Here is a 17396-nt window from a genome sequence, read left to right as displayed (position 1 = left end):
CTTTATTTAAATGCAAAACAAAAATAAAAAGAAAGAAACTGAAGTTGTCACAAAAAACAAGATAGTTTTAGTTTGATATCATAAAGAGGAAACAAAGAAGGTTGCACAAAATGCAACTGTCAAAATTTCAAAAAAAATATTTTCATAAGAAGAGTATATTGGTATTTACTGTATACTACTTTATTTGCTCAAAACCTTAAACAAATATGGTTAGGCTTGTTACGTACACGACAAAAAAAAAGGCTTGTTACGTACATGAACTTATACATAAGGATGGTCTAATACAAGAGTGAAATTGAGAGGAACTGAAATAGGAGGAAAATAAAATTCAGAAATAGATGTTAACCATTTAACAAAATGCATGGTTTTATTTCTTTGTGGATTTTTCGTTTAAAATTAAGTGTAATATATTTATATATATGATGATATAGTATTTATCGGTGAACTATTATAAAATTTATTGAAAATTCACCACTCTTAATCTCTCCAAAAACATGATTAATCTACAAAAGTTTGTATAATGGAGAATTGTTTGAGATTCAAAACTTCTAGAAAAATGAGAAAAAAAAGGAATCGAATTCTCTAGCCTCCTCGTGCTCGTCACCAAAACCATTTGAAGAACCAACTTACCTTTCCCAAATACGCTTTTTCGTCTAACCACGAAAATAATAAATGACGATAATACCCTTACCTTCATCTTCCTCGACATGTCACTGCCTCCAACCCCACCGAGAAGGCCAGCCCGTCAAATTGCCAAACTCTGATTCAACTCTTTCTCTCTCTCTCTCTCTGCTCAAAACCCAATAACCATTGCTGATAACCCAACGAAATTACCTGTGAAAGTCTTCTTCTTCCCATCGTTTTCCTTGTGGTAGGAACCAAATTCGTCAGTTTCTGAAAAGAGAGAGATTTTTCATTTCGAGATGAGTTTCTGCTTTAAAACCACTTAAAGAAGAAGAAGATTTTTTTCCGAGGAAAATGGGAGAAGAAACCGGTGAGGAATCGAAGGCTAACATCGGGAGAGCAATCGAGGCGATATCTTCACTGATCTCACTCTCTCACTCAATCAAATCCTTCAACGTCAAATGGCAACTCATGAGAACCAAGCTCGAGGAGCTTTACTCTGGTCTCGCCGCTCTCGAGAATCTCGATTCAGGATTCGACCCATCTCTCTCCAGCTTAATCTCCGCCGTCATCGCTTCTCTCAGAGACTGCTACGATCTCGCCACTCGCTGCGTGAACGTCTCTTACAGTGGGAAGCTCCTGATGCAGAGCGATTTAGACCTCATGGCCGGGAAATTTGACCGGCACACGAGGAATCTCTCCCGGATTTACTCCGCCGGGATTCTCAGCTACGGATTCGCGATCGTCGTGTCCAAGCCTGGTGCTAATGCTTGCATAGAAGACATGAGGTTTTACATCAGGGATTTGCTCACGAGAATGAAGATTGGGGATCTGGAGATGAAGAAACAAGCTTTGGTGAAGCTTAACGAAGCCATGGAAGAGGACGATAGATATGTAAAGGCTGTGATCGAAATCAGCGATATGGTTAATACCCTCGTTGGGTTTCTTGATTCTGAGATGGGGATTCAAGAGGAATCTGCGAAAGCTGTGTTTTTTATTTCTGGGTTTGCTTCTTACAGGTCTGTTTTGATCCGATCGGGTGTGATTGGTCCTTTGGTTAGGGTTCTTGAGAATGGGCACGATGTTGGTAGAGAAGCGTCCGCAAGGTGTTTGAAGATATTAACTGAGAATTCAGAGAATGCTTGGTCTGTCTCTGCTCATGGAGGTGTCTCAGCATTGCTAAAGATATGTTCTTGCAGTGGATTTAGCGGCGAATTGGTAGCTACCTCCTGTGGAGTGTTGAGAAACCTCGTCGGTGTTGAAGAAATCAAGAGGTATATGATCGAAGAAGACGATACGATGACCACTTTTGTCAAGCTTATTGGTTCGAAAGAAGAGTCCGTTCAGGTAAATTCCATTGATCTCTTGTTAAGTATGTGTTGTAAAGACGAACAAACACTCGAAATCTTGGTTAGACAAGGAGGAATACAGGAGCTAGTGAGTGTATTATCAGATCCCAATTCGTTGTCTTCTTCGAAATCTAAGGAGACAGCTTTGAGAGCAATCGATAACTTATGTTTCGGATCTGCCGGTTGTTTGAATGCATTGATGAGCTGTAAATTCTTGGAACATTTGTTGTATCTTTTAAGAAATGGGGAGATTTCTGTTCAAGAATCAGCCTTGAAGGTTACTTCTAGGCTATGTAGTTTACAAGAAGATGTTAAGAGGATAATGGGAGAAGCCGGTTTTATGCCAGAGCTGGTTAAGTTTCTTGACGCCAAATCGTTTGATGTAAGAGAAATGGCGAGCGTGTCGCTATACTGTTTGATCTCGGTTCCAAGGAACAGGAAGAAGTTTGCGCAAGACGACTTTAACATTAGCTACATTCTCAAGTTGCTAGACCATGAAGATGGGAGCAATGTGGGAAGCGATTCGGGCAACACAAAGTTTTTGATATCGATTTTGATGTCTTTAACGAGCTGCAATAGTGCGAGAAGAAAGATTGTGACTTCAGGGTATTTGAAAAGCATAGAGAAGCTAGCAGAAACTGAAGGTTCAGATGCTAGGAAACTTGTCAAGAAGCTGTCTATGAACAGATTCCGCAGCATACTCAGTGGTATTTGGCATGCCTAAATTTTAATTTTTTTTTCTTTTAATAGTTTTGTGAATTTTTTCTTGAGTGTATATTTTTTTACAAAGGTGTTTTTGTTAATTCTCTTCTCACTAATCCCAATCTCAATACCATGTGACCTCCAAATTCCACTACAAGAATATTAATATAGCTTTAGAACATTTCTTTTCTTTTTTTCTTCTTCCTCTTTTTTCTTTTATTATTCTTTCTTTATAATTTGGTGAAATGCAAACAAAAAGAGGGGATTTTTAGTAGTGGGCATCTTAAAAAAAGGTTGGCTTTTAACTCTTTAATATAAGAGTAAAGATAATTTCGCAATATTTCCACTTTTAGGATATCAATTCTAAATCAAATTGCACTACACTCAATTTATTTGAGTTCAATGATCAAATCAAGCATTTCTTTACCTTGATCCTTACAGATTTTCTGCGAAATTATCATTAAAAGTCAATCTAGAAAGGCAAAACATATAAACTAGGCATAAGACATACATTAAGATCCAAGCTATGGGATTTAATTAGAAAGTTGAAACTAACTAAATGCCCAAATAAGACATAAGACATACGTTAAGATCCAAACTTAGGGATTTGATTAGAAAAATGAAAACAAAATATGGGGAATAGTTTTGTATAAATGCATGTATTCTTGGAAGTATATAAGAAAAGATGGAAGCACATGGAATCAAGTGATAAAGAAGCATGTGAGGTTGTGTAGAGATAGAGTGATCTCACCCATCTACCACACTTCAATTATATGGAGAGAGATAAGTGAGAGTGATGGATCATATGAGAATTAAAAATGTGTCTTCTTGTTACTTAAACTCATAGTGTTGTGAGTAAGATTTGGGGGTCATGTGCACTTGGTGGCACACAAATATGGTTATGTTAACACTTGTTCGCTTAATGGCAGCTTCGTAACTTCCGGAAACTATGGTCCTACTATTTTTGTTTTAGAATTTGCATTGTAAAAAATTGTAGGGATTAATTGGTTGTGGTTGTAGAACTATATTCTATGTTTGTTTCACAGAATAACTATAATACAAATAACATGTTATTTTGTTTTTTTTTTCCTTAAATACAAGCGCTCACTTATATTCATTTTCGATTTTTTTTGTGTTTATTTTTGAAAATGCAAACTATGTTACATGCAAAAAAACTAAATATGTTTTTTCGTAAAATGGCTTAAATTAAATCAATTAACACGAAATTATAGAATCTAAAAAGAGGAAAGGGTGCACAAACATTTCTTATTGCACATGAAAGATAAGAGGAAAAGGTTGAAGACGGTAGAATGTTATTTTCAGCGGTATTCGGCTAAGTGTCATCTACTTCAAAAGATATGGTCATTTTTGTGTTTATAAACAGAAATTTGGCAATTTCACCAATTCACTCATAACAACATTATATGATTCAAGTAGTGTATTAGTTTTACAGGATTGGTCTGTTAACTAGTCCGACACCATTTTTAATCCAAGCAAAATTAAGAACCTAGAACATTTATATACAATATGTATGAATCTCACTAAACCTTTTATGTAACTCGATAAAACAGAGAACTTAAAGTGTAAACCTGTTCACTCTCCGAAATTCTCTCACATATACGACAATAAACCTACTCATTTGACAAAGATTTCCTCAGCTTTTGTGCAGCCAATCATTTTGATAGCTTATCCTCTGCCATCGATTAACGTCAAATCCGTTAGAAGAAGAAGACAAATCCTTTTGAACAAAAAAAAAGAAAAAAAAAAGACAAATCATTGACTAGTTTCTTCTTTGTGGTTTGGTCAAAACCTTCTTTCTAGTTTGGAGTCTCTAAAGCCTCTATAACAAATCTAAATCCAGGTAAAAAGATTACCTACAAGGCTAAAATGAACTAAAAATTCGAAGAGAATGGTGATGTTAAAAGTTCACAATAACCTCTTTAGTATTATAAAGCCAACTTACATAACTTGGTTTTATTCACAATCTGAATAAACACATGGAAGTCACAGTGGAAGTATCAGATTTGGTCAACAATATTCAAGAGAAAGCATTTAGCTCCTGGGAAGATTTGCTTTCATCAACAGAGAAGAGATCATTGGAGTGTTGAGACAGAGAAGAATCCTCATCGCTTGTGTCCAATAAAAACATTGGTTGTGTTGGTTTAGGAAGATCCGTTGTTGAAGTCAGCATTAACATCACTTGTTTGATGTTTGGTCTGTCAATAGCTTGGTGTTGAACACATAGCAAACCAATATGAACACATCTCCCTGCTTCAACTGAATTAACTGAATCAGAATCAGCAAGATCTTGATCCAGTAGTTTCACTCCCCCGGTTTCGCTCCAAGATTCCCACGCCTGTTATAACAAATCAAAAACCGCAAAAACATATAAGAATCAAGAATGAAATCTAGACCCCTGCAAGTGTTTAAGATATGGATATGTTTCTTACATATGAAAGGAGATTTTTGCTGTCTTTGCCATGGCTGAAGCTTGAAATCTCCTTGCCGGTGATGATTTCGAGCATTAGAACTCCGAAGCTGTAAATGTCGGACTTCTCAGAGAACGTCCCTGTCCAAGCATACTCGGGAGACATGTATCCTCTGTTCACATTTGTTCAAATAGTTAGTCAAGTTGAGTATAAACATGAAAGACTTTTGACTGAGCACTGAGCATGTCATAAGAATAGGACTGGTTTCTTACAGAGTTCCAACGACACTGCCAGTGCTTTCTTGATGTTGATTTCCTTTAAACATCCGAGCTAATCCAAAGTCTGATATTTTCGGGTTCATTTTCTCATCCAAGAGAATGTTACTGACCTTCAGGTCGCGGTGTACAACTCTGAGGAATGAGTCGTAGTGGAGATAGAGAAGTCCACGTGCTATTCCTTGAATGATATTGAATCTCTTAGGCCAATCTATCTCAATCTTTTTCTTCAAATCTGTACGGCAGAAACCGATCAGCGTCAAGAATTTATAATGTTAATGGGAGGAGAAGAGCAAGAAGGGACTTACCGAAGAGAAAAGTATCAAGGCTTTTGTTCACCATATATTCATAGACCAAGAGCTTTTCTTCTCCATCGATGCAGCATCCCAGAAGCCGAACCAAGTTTCTGTGTTGTAGTTTCGAGATGAGTTTTATCTCGTTCATGAACTCCTCTTTACCCTGTATAGAGCTGCTAGAGAGACGCTTTACAGCTATTTCCTTCCCGTCATGAAGCTTCCCCTGAAGGCATCATAGTTGCAGACAGTCATGTAAAGAACAAAAAACATCAGAATGGAGAAGAGCAAACAGAAGGAACCATATCTCTTACCATATAAACCGTACCGAACCCACCCTGACCGAGTTTATTTGACATGCTGAAACTATTTGTGGCGGTTTGTAGGGTATGAATCTCAAAGAAATTTAAACCTGAGACATCTTGTGATTGCAAATCATTCTTCCAAGCGCCTTCTAAATTGTCTTTGGATACAAGACTTGAACCTACACAGAAACAAGGTAAGCTCACGTAAACAAGGAACCATAACAGGATAATATGTAGGGATCTCAAGAGAAATCAGCTATTTGGACTCTCACCATTTTGTTTCACTCTGTATCTCCAACACCCATATGCAGAAAGCACCAAGATCAAGCAAACAGAGAGGCTGAGAGTGCTAACAGTGAAAACCTTGATTTGCTTGCTTCCAGCTGAAAGGGTTTCAAGAAAACTAAACTGTAAACCACACTGTTATCGAGAAAGAAGATTGTAAAGAAAGTTTAGAGATTATATGAGTATAAGAAAAGCTCTTTATGATGGCTTACTCAATTCAGAATGTGCAAGACGAAGGGAAAGAGTCTCTCCTCCAGAAGTAAATTTCACCGTGTCCAATAGCTCCCGGTTCCACACCAAACATCCTATTCCTTTGACAAAGGAAAAGGCTGTGCAAGAACAGTTCCTGAGACAGCCTTGGTGGCATTCTTCTTCGTTGATAAACCTTGCTAATTCGTAAAAATCTGGGGGCTTTATGTTGGAAACATGATAGAAGACGTCTCTGTCTTCGCTCTGCGTTTTTGCAGAAGAGCTTTCTGGACAAGATAAGCCTGTGCGTCTCACACACCCACGACTCCAATTCCCACTTCTCCACTCCACATTTGACTTTGGTTCAAACCCTTTCAAGCATTGGCACGTCGGAGTATCGGACCTCACACACAAACCATAAGGTCCACATGTACCATATAGATCACATGAGCTTGCCGGACCCTCAAAGTGCTTAATCCAAGTGGTTCCATTATACCGTTGAATCCTCAATGATCCCTCAGATGTTAGCTTGATGGATGACAAATTGAAATTTCTCAGTACACAAAAAGCGAAAACTCCTGTGCCGTTGACTACATCTTGGACTATTCCCAATGGATTTATGTATGATTCATCCATTTCTGGTATCCCAGTAAACCTTGTTCCCGCCCATGGCCCGCTTCTCCAATAGGGTGACGAGCCTTTCCATATAAGGCCTTGAGAGGGTATTTGTGGTGTAATCTCAGCTACAAATTCCCCAGGTGATGGATCAGTCTCACTTTTCCAGGAAGTCAACACACGTTTCTTGTTGTGAGGAGTATCATACATCAAATATGAGAGTGGTAGCATAGTATCACCAAGATGCTCAAAACTTTGCCACAAATATCTTCCAGTAACATTATCTACGAGGACAAGATTACCGGTGTCTAAAAGCTCAGCACGACAGTTGTTAGATGTAAGATCTCCTCCAGATGACCACACAGGATCTTGCTTGCCATCAAGCAAGATGAGACTTCCATTGCTGCTGATTGTGAGATTCGCCGTGGGGCTTGAGACGGGCTTTTCTCTGTTAGCCACCCAAACAATAACCCGAGGAGTGACTTTCTGGAACCAGATTCCAACATAGTGATTCCTAGAACTGTTAGTACTGAAGAAGCCTAGCTGAAAAGATCCACCAGGTGAGCTCAGAGTATGCCCTACAGACAAAGGACTTGATGTGGTTATAGCTGCATAGCCACAGCTTGAGAACATGGTTGTTATCAAGAGCAAGCATACAAAGATACCCATCTTGAGACTTGAAGGAAAAAAGAAGTTTTTTTTTTTTTTTTTTTTTTAGCTCAAGGAATTGAGAGAGCAATCCTCCTTTTTAATTTCATCTATAAAACATTAAAAACTCAAGAGTCTGCTACTTAAGACACCTAAAGTTGACCACATCTTAGATCACAATACTTGACTTTTTCAAAGTTATCTTTTCTATCTGGTGCATGAATGTGTCACTAAACAATTATCAGTCCTTTACTCTCTTTACTATAATCAAACAGAATAAAAAATAAGACGTTGTAAGAATTTAATGCATTAAGTCTAACTAGAAGTCAATTTTTCTCTCCAAGCGCTGAAAAAATACTTTTCATCTCTCACACTTTGTCACTTTCTGTGAGAGAGCTTAGCACAAAAACAGGGGCCATATGCAGAAGTTACCTGGGTGCTACAGATATCTCTTTCAAAATATCATTTTCTCATATAAACCAGGCATAGATCAATCAGCTTGAGTAAATTTGTTGAGCCACCAAGTTTTGTATTTGGACCCATAAGAAGCTAAACCTCATTCAGTCATTTCGTCAAACAATATCAGTGCGTCTCTAAGTGTAAGAAGCAGTCAAACTTTCCTACCAATCACTATAGCTGAAGAATAAAGAATGACAAAAAGTTTGTTTTTTTTTTTTCAAGTAATTGTGATCGATCACGCTGAGATCATTTGGGCGTAAGCGGTAAGATCCAAAGTCACGAGCTTTCTGATGACGCAAGAAACCAAAAAAAAAAAAACAACCTTCGAGAGATAGCAACACTCTGGATTTGTCTCGTGTCTTTGAATATTTGAGACCTAACATTCTCTCTATCTCTCTCATAGACACAAAGAGTCAAAGACTCGTGCTTTTGAGGTAATCTTATCTCCCGTTGTAAAATTAAATGCTGTTTTTGTCTGCAATATTCACTTGTGTTTGCATTTACGTATATATTTGTCTATATTTTTTGTAAATATTCCATAATAAGATAATCTTCATAAAACATTTTTTTTTTTGTTAATTGTATATATGAGTAACTAAAAATGCTTTATATTCAAGATTTATCTGAAATCATCTTGTATCTTGAATTCATTTTTCAATTTATCTGAAAATATCTTGGCATAAGAGTAAAGAGTGACAACATTTTTTAGCAGAGAGATTCAACACATCCTAAGCTTATATGAACTACAAAAATTCATTTACAACAATTTACAATCGATTTAGTTCTGTAAACATGGTGAAATCATTGCATAAGCAATGCTTTTATCGACCAAATATAGCAGTTTGTGTTATATCATTCACAGAATACATAGTCTTAGACTCTGAATCACTCTCTTGGACCTGCAATGCGAAGACAGGTTGTTTTGGTTTTGGAAGATCCATTGTTGTAGTAAGCATCGACATGACTTGTGCAATATTGGGTCTATCCACAGCATGCTGTTGAATACAGAGCAAACCAATCTGAACACATCTCGCTACTTCGATTTCAGAACCTGAACTGGATATATCTTGATCCAATAGATCCGCTCCACCACTTTCGCACCAACAATCCCATGTCTGAAAATTTGATGAACACAAGCATGTAAGAAACGTTTAGATCCATAATCAAGATTTAAGAAAGATAGAGAACGTAAATGACTTACATATTGGAGAAGACTTTTGCCTTCCTCTCCAATGGTGAAGCTCGAAATCCTCTTTCCCGTGATGATTTCCAACAATAGAACTCCAAATGCATAGATGTCGGATTTCTCAGAGAACATTCCTGTCCATGCATACTCCGGGGACATATATCCTCTGTTCAATTTACCAAAACAATTCTCAGTTTGATGATATAAGAAAGTAAAAGACTTTGATTGATCTTGTTATCAAAGAAAGGCAGATACATACAGAGTTCCAACAACCCTGCGTGTGTTGGCTTGATGTTGAGTTCCTTGAAACATCCGAGCTAATCCAAAATCTGATATTTTTGGGTTCATGTCCTCATCTAAAAGGATGTTGCTGACCTTCAAATCCCGGTGAACAACCCTGAGACATGAGTCACGGTGAAGATAGAGAAGTCCACAAGCAATACCTTGAATGATTTCGAACCGCTTGGGCCAATCAAGCTCAAGCTTTTTCGTCGAATCTAGCCAAATCATAAAAATGTGAGTGAGCAAAACACATAAAAAGAGTATATTTTGACGAAAAGGATTTGGAAAGATGCACAAATGAGCGCAATAAGAGACTTACCAAATATAAAGGTATTGAGGCTTTTGTTCACCATAAACTCATAAATCAATAGCTTTTCTTCTCCTTCAATGCAGCATCCCATAAGCCGGACCAAGTTTCTGTGTTGGAGTTTAGAGATGAGTATGATTTCATTCATGAACTCTTCTAGACCCTGTCCAGAGCTGCTCGAAAGACGTTTTATAGCTATTTCTTTCCCATCTTGCAGCTTTCCCTAGAAGTAAAGTTGGAGATAATCGTCTAGTGAACACGAATAAAGCATGGGCAAGGAAAAGAGCAGATAAAGCACAACGTTGAATCTTACCTTATAAACTGGACCGAATCCACCTTGACCAAGCTTGTTTTCCATGCTGAAGTTATCCGTGATAGTCAATATGGTTTGTATCTCAAAGAAATAAACATCTTGTGGTTTCAGTTCTTTCTTCCATGCATCTTGTGAAGTCTCCATGGATGTAGGAGTTGAATCTTTGAATTGCAAACATCCAAGTGTCAGTACTAAATTTATAGCAATTTAGCATTCAAAGGCTTATATATGACTTTAAGAAAATAAGAGAAAGAGGGCAACTAAGCATTTTAGTGTCTCACCATTTTGCTTTGCTTTGTATCTCCAGAACTTATATGCAACAAAGACAAGGATCATGAAAACAAAAATGCTGACAGTGCTAGCTACGATTATCTTGGTTCGATTGCTTCCAGCTGTGAGATACAACACCATAAAAGTAAACTGTTAACCATGCTGCAGCAAACAAGAACCTCTCGAAGAAACTCGAAAATAATCTAGAAGTACTAAGAACAATACTTATGCTCTGTTTCATTTCATACCCAACTCAGAACTTGCAAGACGGATGGAAAGAATCTCTCCTCCAGCAGAAAACTGCATTACATCAACAAGCTCTCGATACCAAACCAAGCATCCAATTTGTTCAATATAGGCAAATGCCATGCATGAACAGTTTCCAAGACAACGCTGGTGGCACTCCTCTGCATTGATCAAGCTTAGATATTCATAAAAATCTGGAGGCTTCACATTTGCAACAATGTCGAAGACGTCTGGATCATTGTCTTGTGTTGTTACAGAAGAGTTAACACGACAAGATAAGTCTGTTCTTCTCACACAACCACCAGTCCAGTTTCTCCTATTCCACTCCTCGTCTGATTTTGGTATAAACCCTTTCAAGCATTCACACTTTGGAGGATTAGATCTCACACACAGACCATAAGGTCCGCATGCATTATAAACATCACATGAGCTTACTGGGGCCTCAAAGTCATTTACCCAACGAGAGCCATCATGCCAAAGAATCTTCAACGATCCCTCTGATGTTAGTGTAGTGTACGACAGGTTTGAGTTTCTTTGCAATGAATAAGTCAAAAAACCTGTGCCGGCTGCTGCATCTTGGGAAACGTCGAATTGGCTTACATTTGATTCATCCATTTCAGGTGTGCCAGTGAACCTTTCTCTTGCCCATGGACCGCCTCTCCAGTAAGGCCTGGATCCTCTCATTATAAAGCCTTGCGGAGGCAGTTGTGTCGTAAGCTCAGCTACGAATTCTCCAGGTGAAGGATCTGTAGGACTTTTCCAAGAAGATAAAACACGTTTCTTGTTATTCAGAACATCATACATCACAGATGACTGAGGTAGCATAGTATCAACAAGATGCTCAAAACTTTGCCATAAGATTCTTCCGGAAACTTCATCAGTGAGGACAAAATTCCCGTTGTCTAAAAGCTTGCCACGAAGCTCGTTAGATGAGAAAGTTTCTCCTATCGACCAAACAAGATCTTGTTCTCCCTCAAGCAAGATAAGGCTCCCATTGCTGCTGATAGTAAGATTCGCCGTGGCTTTTGTGACTGGCTTATCTCTGTTAGCTACCCAAACAACGACCTGAGGAGTGATGTTCTTGAACCAGATCCCAACATACTGATTCTGAGAATTGTTAGGACTGAAGAACCCCAACTCATAAGATCCACCAGGGGAGCTTAGAGTTTGTCCTATCGACAAAGGACTTGATCTGGTTATAGCTGCATAGCCAAAACTTGGGATTCTGATCAGCAGGAAGACAAAAGAAGCAACGAAAACAATATCAAACTTTCCCATATGATACACAAGAGCTCTTCTCAAGATTTCAGTCGATGAAAAAGAAGCTTATCTGTATAAAGTCAATGGAATAACAGAACAAACTTCCTTCGGGTACATCTTTACCAAAAATGAAAACCTCTAGTATGTATCCATGGAGACTCCTTTAAGTTATATATGTTGATTATTATATTAAGCCACCTAGACCGCAGTATTAAAAAGAAAACTCATAGACCACGTTGACCATCACGCCATCAGAATCAAATCTCTCCATCACACCAAATAAACCAAAAAAAAATTGTATTTTTCTTATTTTATATTCCATGTTGCTCCAGCAGATAAGTTTGAATATTCCCATCTCTGGGCCTTAACCATAAATGAAGTCAACAACTTTCCATCTAACCAATCACAACACAAACAAGCCTTCACATTCCACATCTTCTAGGAATGTAACCAAAGAAGGCAAAAGAAAAAGAAGAAAAAAAAGCAAAACAGAGCACGGGAACGCTTTTGCAACTGCTAAATTTCTTCTACCTTAATGATACAATGTGTAGATTCGTCAGTTTTGAAATAAAGAAACCAATACGAACTTTTCAAGTGATTTGAAAGATCTGAAATCGTAAGCTATGGTTCTTTGTTAAATCTTAAGCAATGAAGAGCCAAAAAAAAACTTACCTAAAGACTTTTGAGGTATGACGTCTGATGGGGCGGCTTCAAATATTGGTCCCTACTGCATAGACTTTGAAAGTTGACATCTCATTCACGCATTTCACCGAACACATTCAGTGCATGATCCCAAAAGTTTCAATGTTGAATGCAAAGACGATGTTGATGTCCTTTACAGAAAGAGACAGCTCTTACCCAGAAAACTATGGCGGATCAATCACTCTGACCATCTGGGCATCAACGATTGTAACCAAAGTCGCAGACTTTCACTAGCGAGAACGCAAGAGAAGACGACATGATCCAATAAAAATGACTACTTTATCATTATGATAATAAGTTTCACAGTTAATAACAATATTCACACTGTTTTTGCGTATTTTTCACCAACTCAACGAAACATTGTATTTTAACAAGAATAAAAAGTGGGGTCTCAAAATCTTAGGATCATGGATATACAGACTGAAGTATATATTAAGAGCTTATCGTCCTTGGATCACAGATTGTGTTAACTCATTGACAGAGACCTGATCTTTAGACATTAACACATCGTTTAGATTTTGCACGTTTAGAGGCTGCATTGCAAATAATGGCTGCTTTGGAATTGGAAGATCTGTTGTTGAAGTAATCATAGACAGTACTTCAAGAGTGTTGGGTCTGTCTGCAGCATCGTGTTGAACACAGAGAAGACCAATCTGAACACATCTCGCAACTTCAAATGCGTTGCATGAATCACAAAGATCTCTATCCAGAAGATCCGATCCCCTAGACTCGCACCAAGATTCCCAAGCCTGAATATAAGAATAAGAAATGTTTTGTAATGTTGACTCTAAATATCTGCACTTGACGAGAATCAAATCATTCACTTACATTTGCAAGAAGGCCTTTGCTCTCATCACCAAAGGTGAACCTTGAAATCTTCTCTCCGCTGATGATTTCCAACATCAGAACTCCGAAGCTATATATGTCGGACTTCTCAGAGAATAACCCTGCCCATGCATACTCAGGAGACATATATCCTCTGTTCAAATATCAAATAGTTTACATCAAGTTACTATAGGATGATAAAAGTATGAATCCTTGTTAAGCATGTTGTTGAAGACAAGTTCTTACAGCGTTCCTGCAACCCTGCGAGTGTTGTCTTGATATTGGGTTCCCTGAAACATCCGAGCCAATCCAAAATCTGATATTCTCGGGTTCATCTTTTCATCCAGAAGAATATTGCTAACCTTCAGATCTCGGTGAATGACCCTAAGGCGTGAGTCGCGGTGGAGATAGAGAAGTCCACGCGCAATACCTTGAATGATATCAAATCTCTTTGGCCAATCAATCTCCAGCTTTAGAGTTGAATCTAACCAATAACATAGAATGGATTAGTGAGAGTGACATTAACTATTGCCAAATGATTAAGGAAAGGAAAGGGAAATAATAAATGGAATAAAGGACATACCAAAGAGAAAGATATCGAGGCTTTTGTTCACCATAAACTCATAAATCAATAGCTTCTCTTCCCGTTCTACGCAGTATCCCAAAAGCCGAACCAAGTTTCTATGTTGTAGTTTTGAAATTAATGTTATTTCATTCATAAACTCTTCTGTACCCTGACCAGAGCTGCTAGAAAGGCGTTTAACGGCTATTTCCTTCCCATCGAGCAGAATTCCCTGAAAGAATAGTTACAAATAACTCTGGAGAACGAGAAATATGCAGAAGAAAAAAAAAAGAAGCAAATGGATTTGAATGTCACATACCTTGTAAACTGGACCAAATCCACCTTGACCAAGTTTATTTGCGGAACTGAAGTTAATGGTGGCAGTTCGTATGGTATGCATCTCATAAAACTTTATGCCTGATATATCCTGTGGTTCGAAATCATTCTTCCATGCATCTTGTAAAGTATCGATGACAGCAGATTCTACACGTAACAAATGTGCATGTATTAGTGCTTGATTTGTAGCAGTTTAGCATCCAAAGGCTTAACTTCCAATAAAGTGAATAGATTAGCCCCGCCTTTAGGGAGACATCAAGCTTTCACAGATCTTATACCAATCAGTGTTTAAATTGATTAAGAGGAAAAAATGGGGATAAGGAAAGAGAATGACAGAGAGAGATAAAGCTGCTAAGTTTGTCAGTCTCACCATTTTGTTTTGCACTGTATCTCCAGAACATAAATGCGGCAAAGACCAATATTGCAAGTACTGAAAAGCTGGCTGTAGTACCAACGATAATCTTGGCTCGACTGCTTCCAGCTGAGATATTCACCAGAAAAAAAAAACTTTAAACCATCCTGCTACAGATAATTATCACGAATGTTGAATCCTCCAATGTAATCAGAAAATTATAACCTCTTACAGTAAATGTGTTTCATCCTTACCAATATCCGAACTTGCAAGACGGATGGAGAGAGTCTCTCCATTAGACATAAACTGAACCGTATCTACGAGCTCCCCATTCCATACTAAGCATCCAATTCCACTTATATAGGCAAAGGCTGTGCAAGAACAGTTGCCTAGACAACCCTGGTAGCATTGATCTGCATCGAGAAAGCTTGCAAAATGGTGAAGATCCGGAGTCTTTACATTGGCCATACGATAGAAGATGTCTGTGTCTCTTCCTTGTGTTTTTAAAGAAGAATTCGCCTGGCAAGGTAGTTGTGTACGCCTCACACACCCTCTTGTCCAATTCCCTTTTCTCCACTCTTCATCTGACTTTGGTACAAACCCTTTCAAGCATTTGCACTTCGAGATACTGGCTCTCACGCACAAACCAAAAGGCCCGCAAGAACCGTATACGTCACATGAGCTTTCTGGAAGCGTAAGGTGATGCATCCATTTAGTGCCGTCATCCCAATAAATCTTCATTTTCCCCTCAGGTGTTAGGTTAATATATGATAGATTAAAGTTTCTTAACACGGAATAAGAGAAAGATCCTGAGCCGGTTGCTACATCCTGAATAACGCTGAATGGACTTACATATGATTCATCAAATTGTGGAAACCCAGTGAATCTTGTTTTTGCCCATGGACCAGTTCTCCAGTACGGCATCGAGCCTTTCCTTATAAGGCCTTGTAAGGGGACTTGTGGTGTAATCTCCAGTGAGAACTCCCCAGGCGCTGGATCGCTGTCACTTTTCCATGTCGTCAACACACGCTTCTTCCCACTGGGAGTATCATACATCAACGATGACTGAGGCAGCAAAGTATTACCAAGATTCTCGAAGCTTTGCCATAACGTTTTCCCTGAAACATCATCAACAACAACAAGATTTCCGGTGTTTAAAAGCTCTGCATGACACTTGTTGGATGTGAAAGCCTCTCCTGTTGACCAAATAACTTTTTGTTTCTCATCAAGCAATATCAGGCTCCCATTGATGCTGATGGTGAGATTTGCCGCAGAGTTTGTAACTGGAGTATCTCTGTTAGCCACCCACACAACCACCCGAGGAACAATTTTCTTAAACCAGATCCCAAGATACTGATTCCGAGTATTATTAGGACAGAAGAAACCTAACTCAAAGAATCCAGCAGGGGAACTCAGAGTTTGTCCTATCGACAAAGGACTTGATGTGTTTATAGCTGCATAGCCACAAGTTGGGAATACCATTAGTAGGAGCAAGAAACTAAAGAAAACTATACCCATTTTTCTTATGCGTATTCCTATTTCTCTGAAAGATTTCTTCTGAAAACTTGAACAGAGATCACTGAGACCTAGGAACTAAATACTTTCGGTATATCCTCTATATACTAGGAGCATTGACATTGACAATAAAAGATTATATTTTCTTCTTTTATAATCTAAGCATACGCATTTAAATTCTAATATATTGACAGCCTTGACCAAGAAATGGCATGTTACTCTTCATATAAGTTTGCATCTAGTAATTGACTTCTTCTTTTCTCTCATTTAGTCTTCTCATAAGTCAACCTACTTAGCAAATAACTTTGCGGCTTATTCATTTTCCAAATGAGGATACAGATTTAGTAGCTTTAAACTGCATATTGACAAACAAAGTTGCAAGCTGTAAAATGAAGATTTCAAAAACCTAGAAGAAGCTCACCTGAAACACTGTACGTGTCTAAACATCACCACTGAAACTTTACATCTCGTTCAGGCATTCCATCGAACACTTACAGTGCGTAATCCAGACCTCCGAAGACATACAATTTCAAAGCCTAGCTAAGAGAAGACATTACGCCATTAAATTGCTGAAGAGGCACTTTACGCTTTATCCGAAACAAAACACATTCACATGGCTTTCACACAAGTCTCAAAGAAGAACAAAACGCATAAGAGAAGGACTTTTGTATTTTGATTGAGAAATTAGGAAGATGATTGTGAGTTGGTTGTCTTCGGGTCAAACGAATCAAGCTTCCGGGTCATACCAGTTTACTCCGGTTTAAGTTAAACGGGCCAAAATGTTTGGGCTTATGTGCATTGTATACAAGATAAAGAAGAAGACTCTTGGGCCAATTATTAAAAGAGGCCTGGTTACAAAACGCAGAGGATAAGGAGAAGAAGTTAGTTGCGAGTCTGTTGCCGATACAAAAAACAGAGGATAAGGCATCTTCACGACTTCATCTTCTACATGAGCTTGTATCTTCTTTACCTCGTGTTTTTTCTTGCATCACAGTTTCTGTATAACCTATAAGATCAAATGATGGTAGCATGTGAAAACCCTGTTCGATTATAGTGGAGTTTGCGAT

The 17396-nt window shown here is 38.3% G+C and overlaps 4 protein-coding genes across 5 annotated transcripts; 1 reads left to right on the top strand and 3 right to left on the bottom strand.

Annotated features, from left to right (window-relative positions):
- The first annotated feature begins 758 nt into the window (after positions 1–758).
- LOC18009660 lies at positions 759–2856 on the top strand. Its single transcript, XM_006391946.2, has one exon. It carries the CDS (start codon positions 979–981, stop codon positions 2695–2697), a length of 1719 nt encoding a protein of 572 aa, XP_006392008.1. The 5' UTR covers positions 759–978; the 3' UTR covers positions 2698–2856.
- Positions 2857–4588: 1732 nt separating this feature from the next.
- Positions 4589–7800, bottom strand: LOC18009644 (G-type lectin S-receptor-like serine/threonine-protein kinase At1g61360). The gene is made up of 7 exons (XM_006391945.2): positions 6475–7800; positions 6250–6360; positions 5987–6156; positions 5688–5898; positions 5377–5614; positions 5126–5276; positions 4589–5031 (listed from the first exon to the last, which is right to left on the bottom strand). Exons 1-7 carry the CDS (start codon positions 7733–7735, stop codon positions 4714–4716), a joined length of 2460 nt encoding a protein of 819 aa, XP_006392007.1. The 5' UTR covers positions 7736–7800; the 3' UTR covers positions 4589–4713.
- A 1073-nt stretch (positions 7801–8873) lies between these two features.
- On the bottom strand, positions 8874–12103 carry LOC18009648 (G-type lectin S-receptor-like serine/threonine-protein kinase At1g61370). The gene is made up of 7 exons (XM_006391944.2): positions 10780–12103; positions 10543–10653; positions 10262–10422; positions 9961–10171; positions 9619–9856; positions 9375–9525; positions 8874–9288 (listed from the first exon to the last, which is right to left on the bottom strand). The coding sequence occupies exons 1-7, from the start codon at positions 12053–12055 to the stop codon at positions 8995–8997; spliced, it is 2442 nt and encodes an 813-aa protein (XP_006392006.1). The 5' UTR covers positions 12056–12103; the 3' UTR covers positions 8874–8994.
- Positions 12104–12999: 896 nt separating this feature from the next.
- On the bottom strand, positions 13000–17063 carry LOC18009621 (G-type lectin S-receptor-like serine/threonine-protein kinase SD1-29). 2 transcript variants are annotated; one of them, XM_024159932.1, is made up of 8 exons: positions 16751–17063; positions 15069–16268; positions 14833–14943; positions 14446–14609; positions 14148–14358; positions 13811–14048; positions 13568–13718; positions 13001–13488 (listed from the first exon to the last, which is right to left on the bottom strand). In XM_024159932.1, exons 2-8 carry the CDS (start codon positions 15868–15870, stop codon positions 13180–13182), a joined length of 1986 nt encoding a protein of 661 aa, XP_024015700.1. In that variant the 5' UTR covers positions 15871–16268; positions 16751–17063; the 3' UTR covers positions 13001–13179. The 2 variants fall into 2 exon arrangements, with proteins under 2 accessions (XP_024015694.1, XP_024015700.1); XM_024159926.1 differs by lacking the exon at positions 16751–17063 and having other exon boundaries at positions 13000–13488; positions 15069–16332.
- Positions 17064–17396: the final 333 nt, after the last annotated feature.

This window comes from Eutrema salsugineum, unplaced genomic scaffold, assembly GCF_000478725.1.
Source record: "Eutrema salsugineum unplaced genomic scaffold, Eutsalg1_0 scaffold_8, whole genome shotgun sequence".
Lineage (NCBI taxonomy): Eukaryota > Viridiplantae > Streptophyta > Magnoliopsida > Brassicales > Brassicaceae > Eutrema > Eutrema salsugineum.
This window is presented reverse-complemented; position numbering and strand designations above follow the sequence as displayed.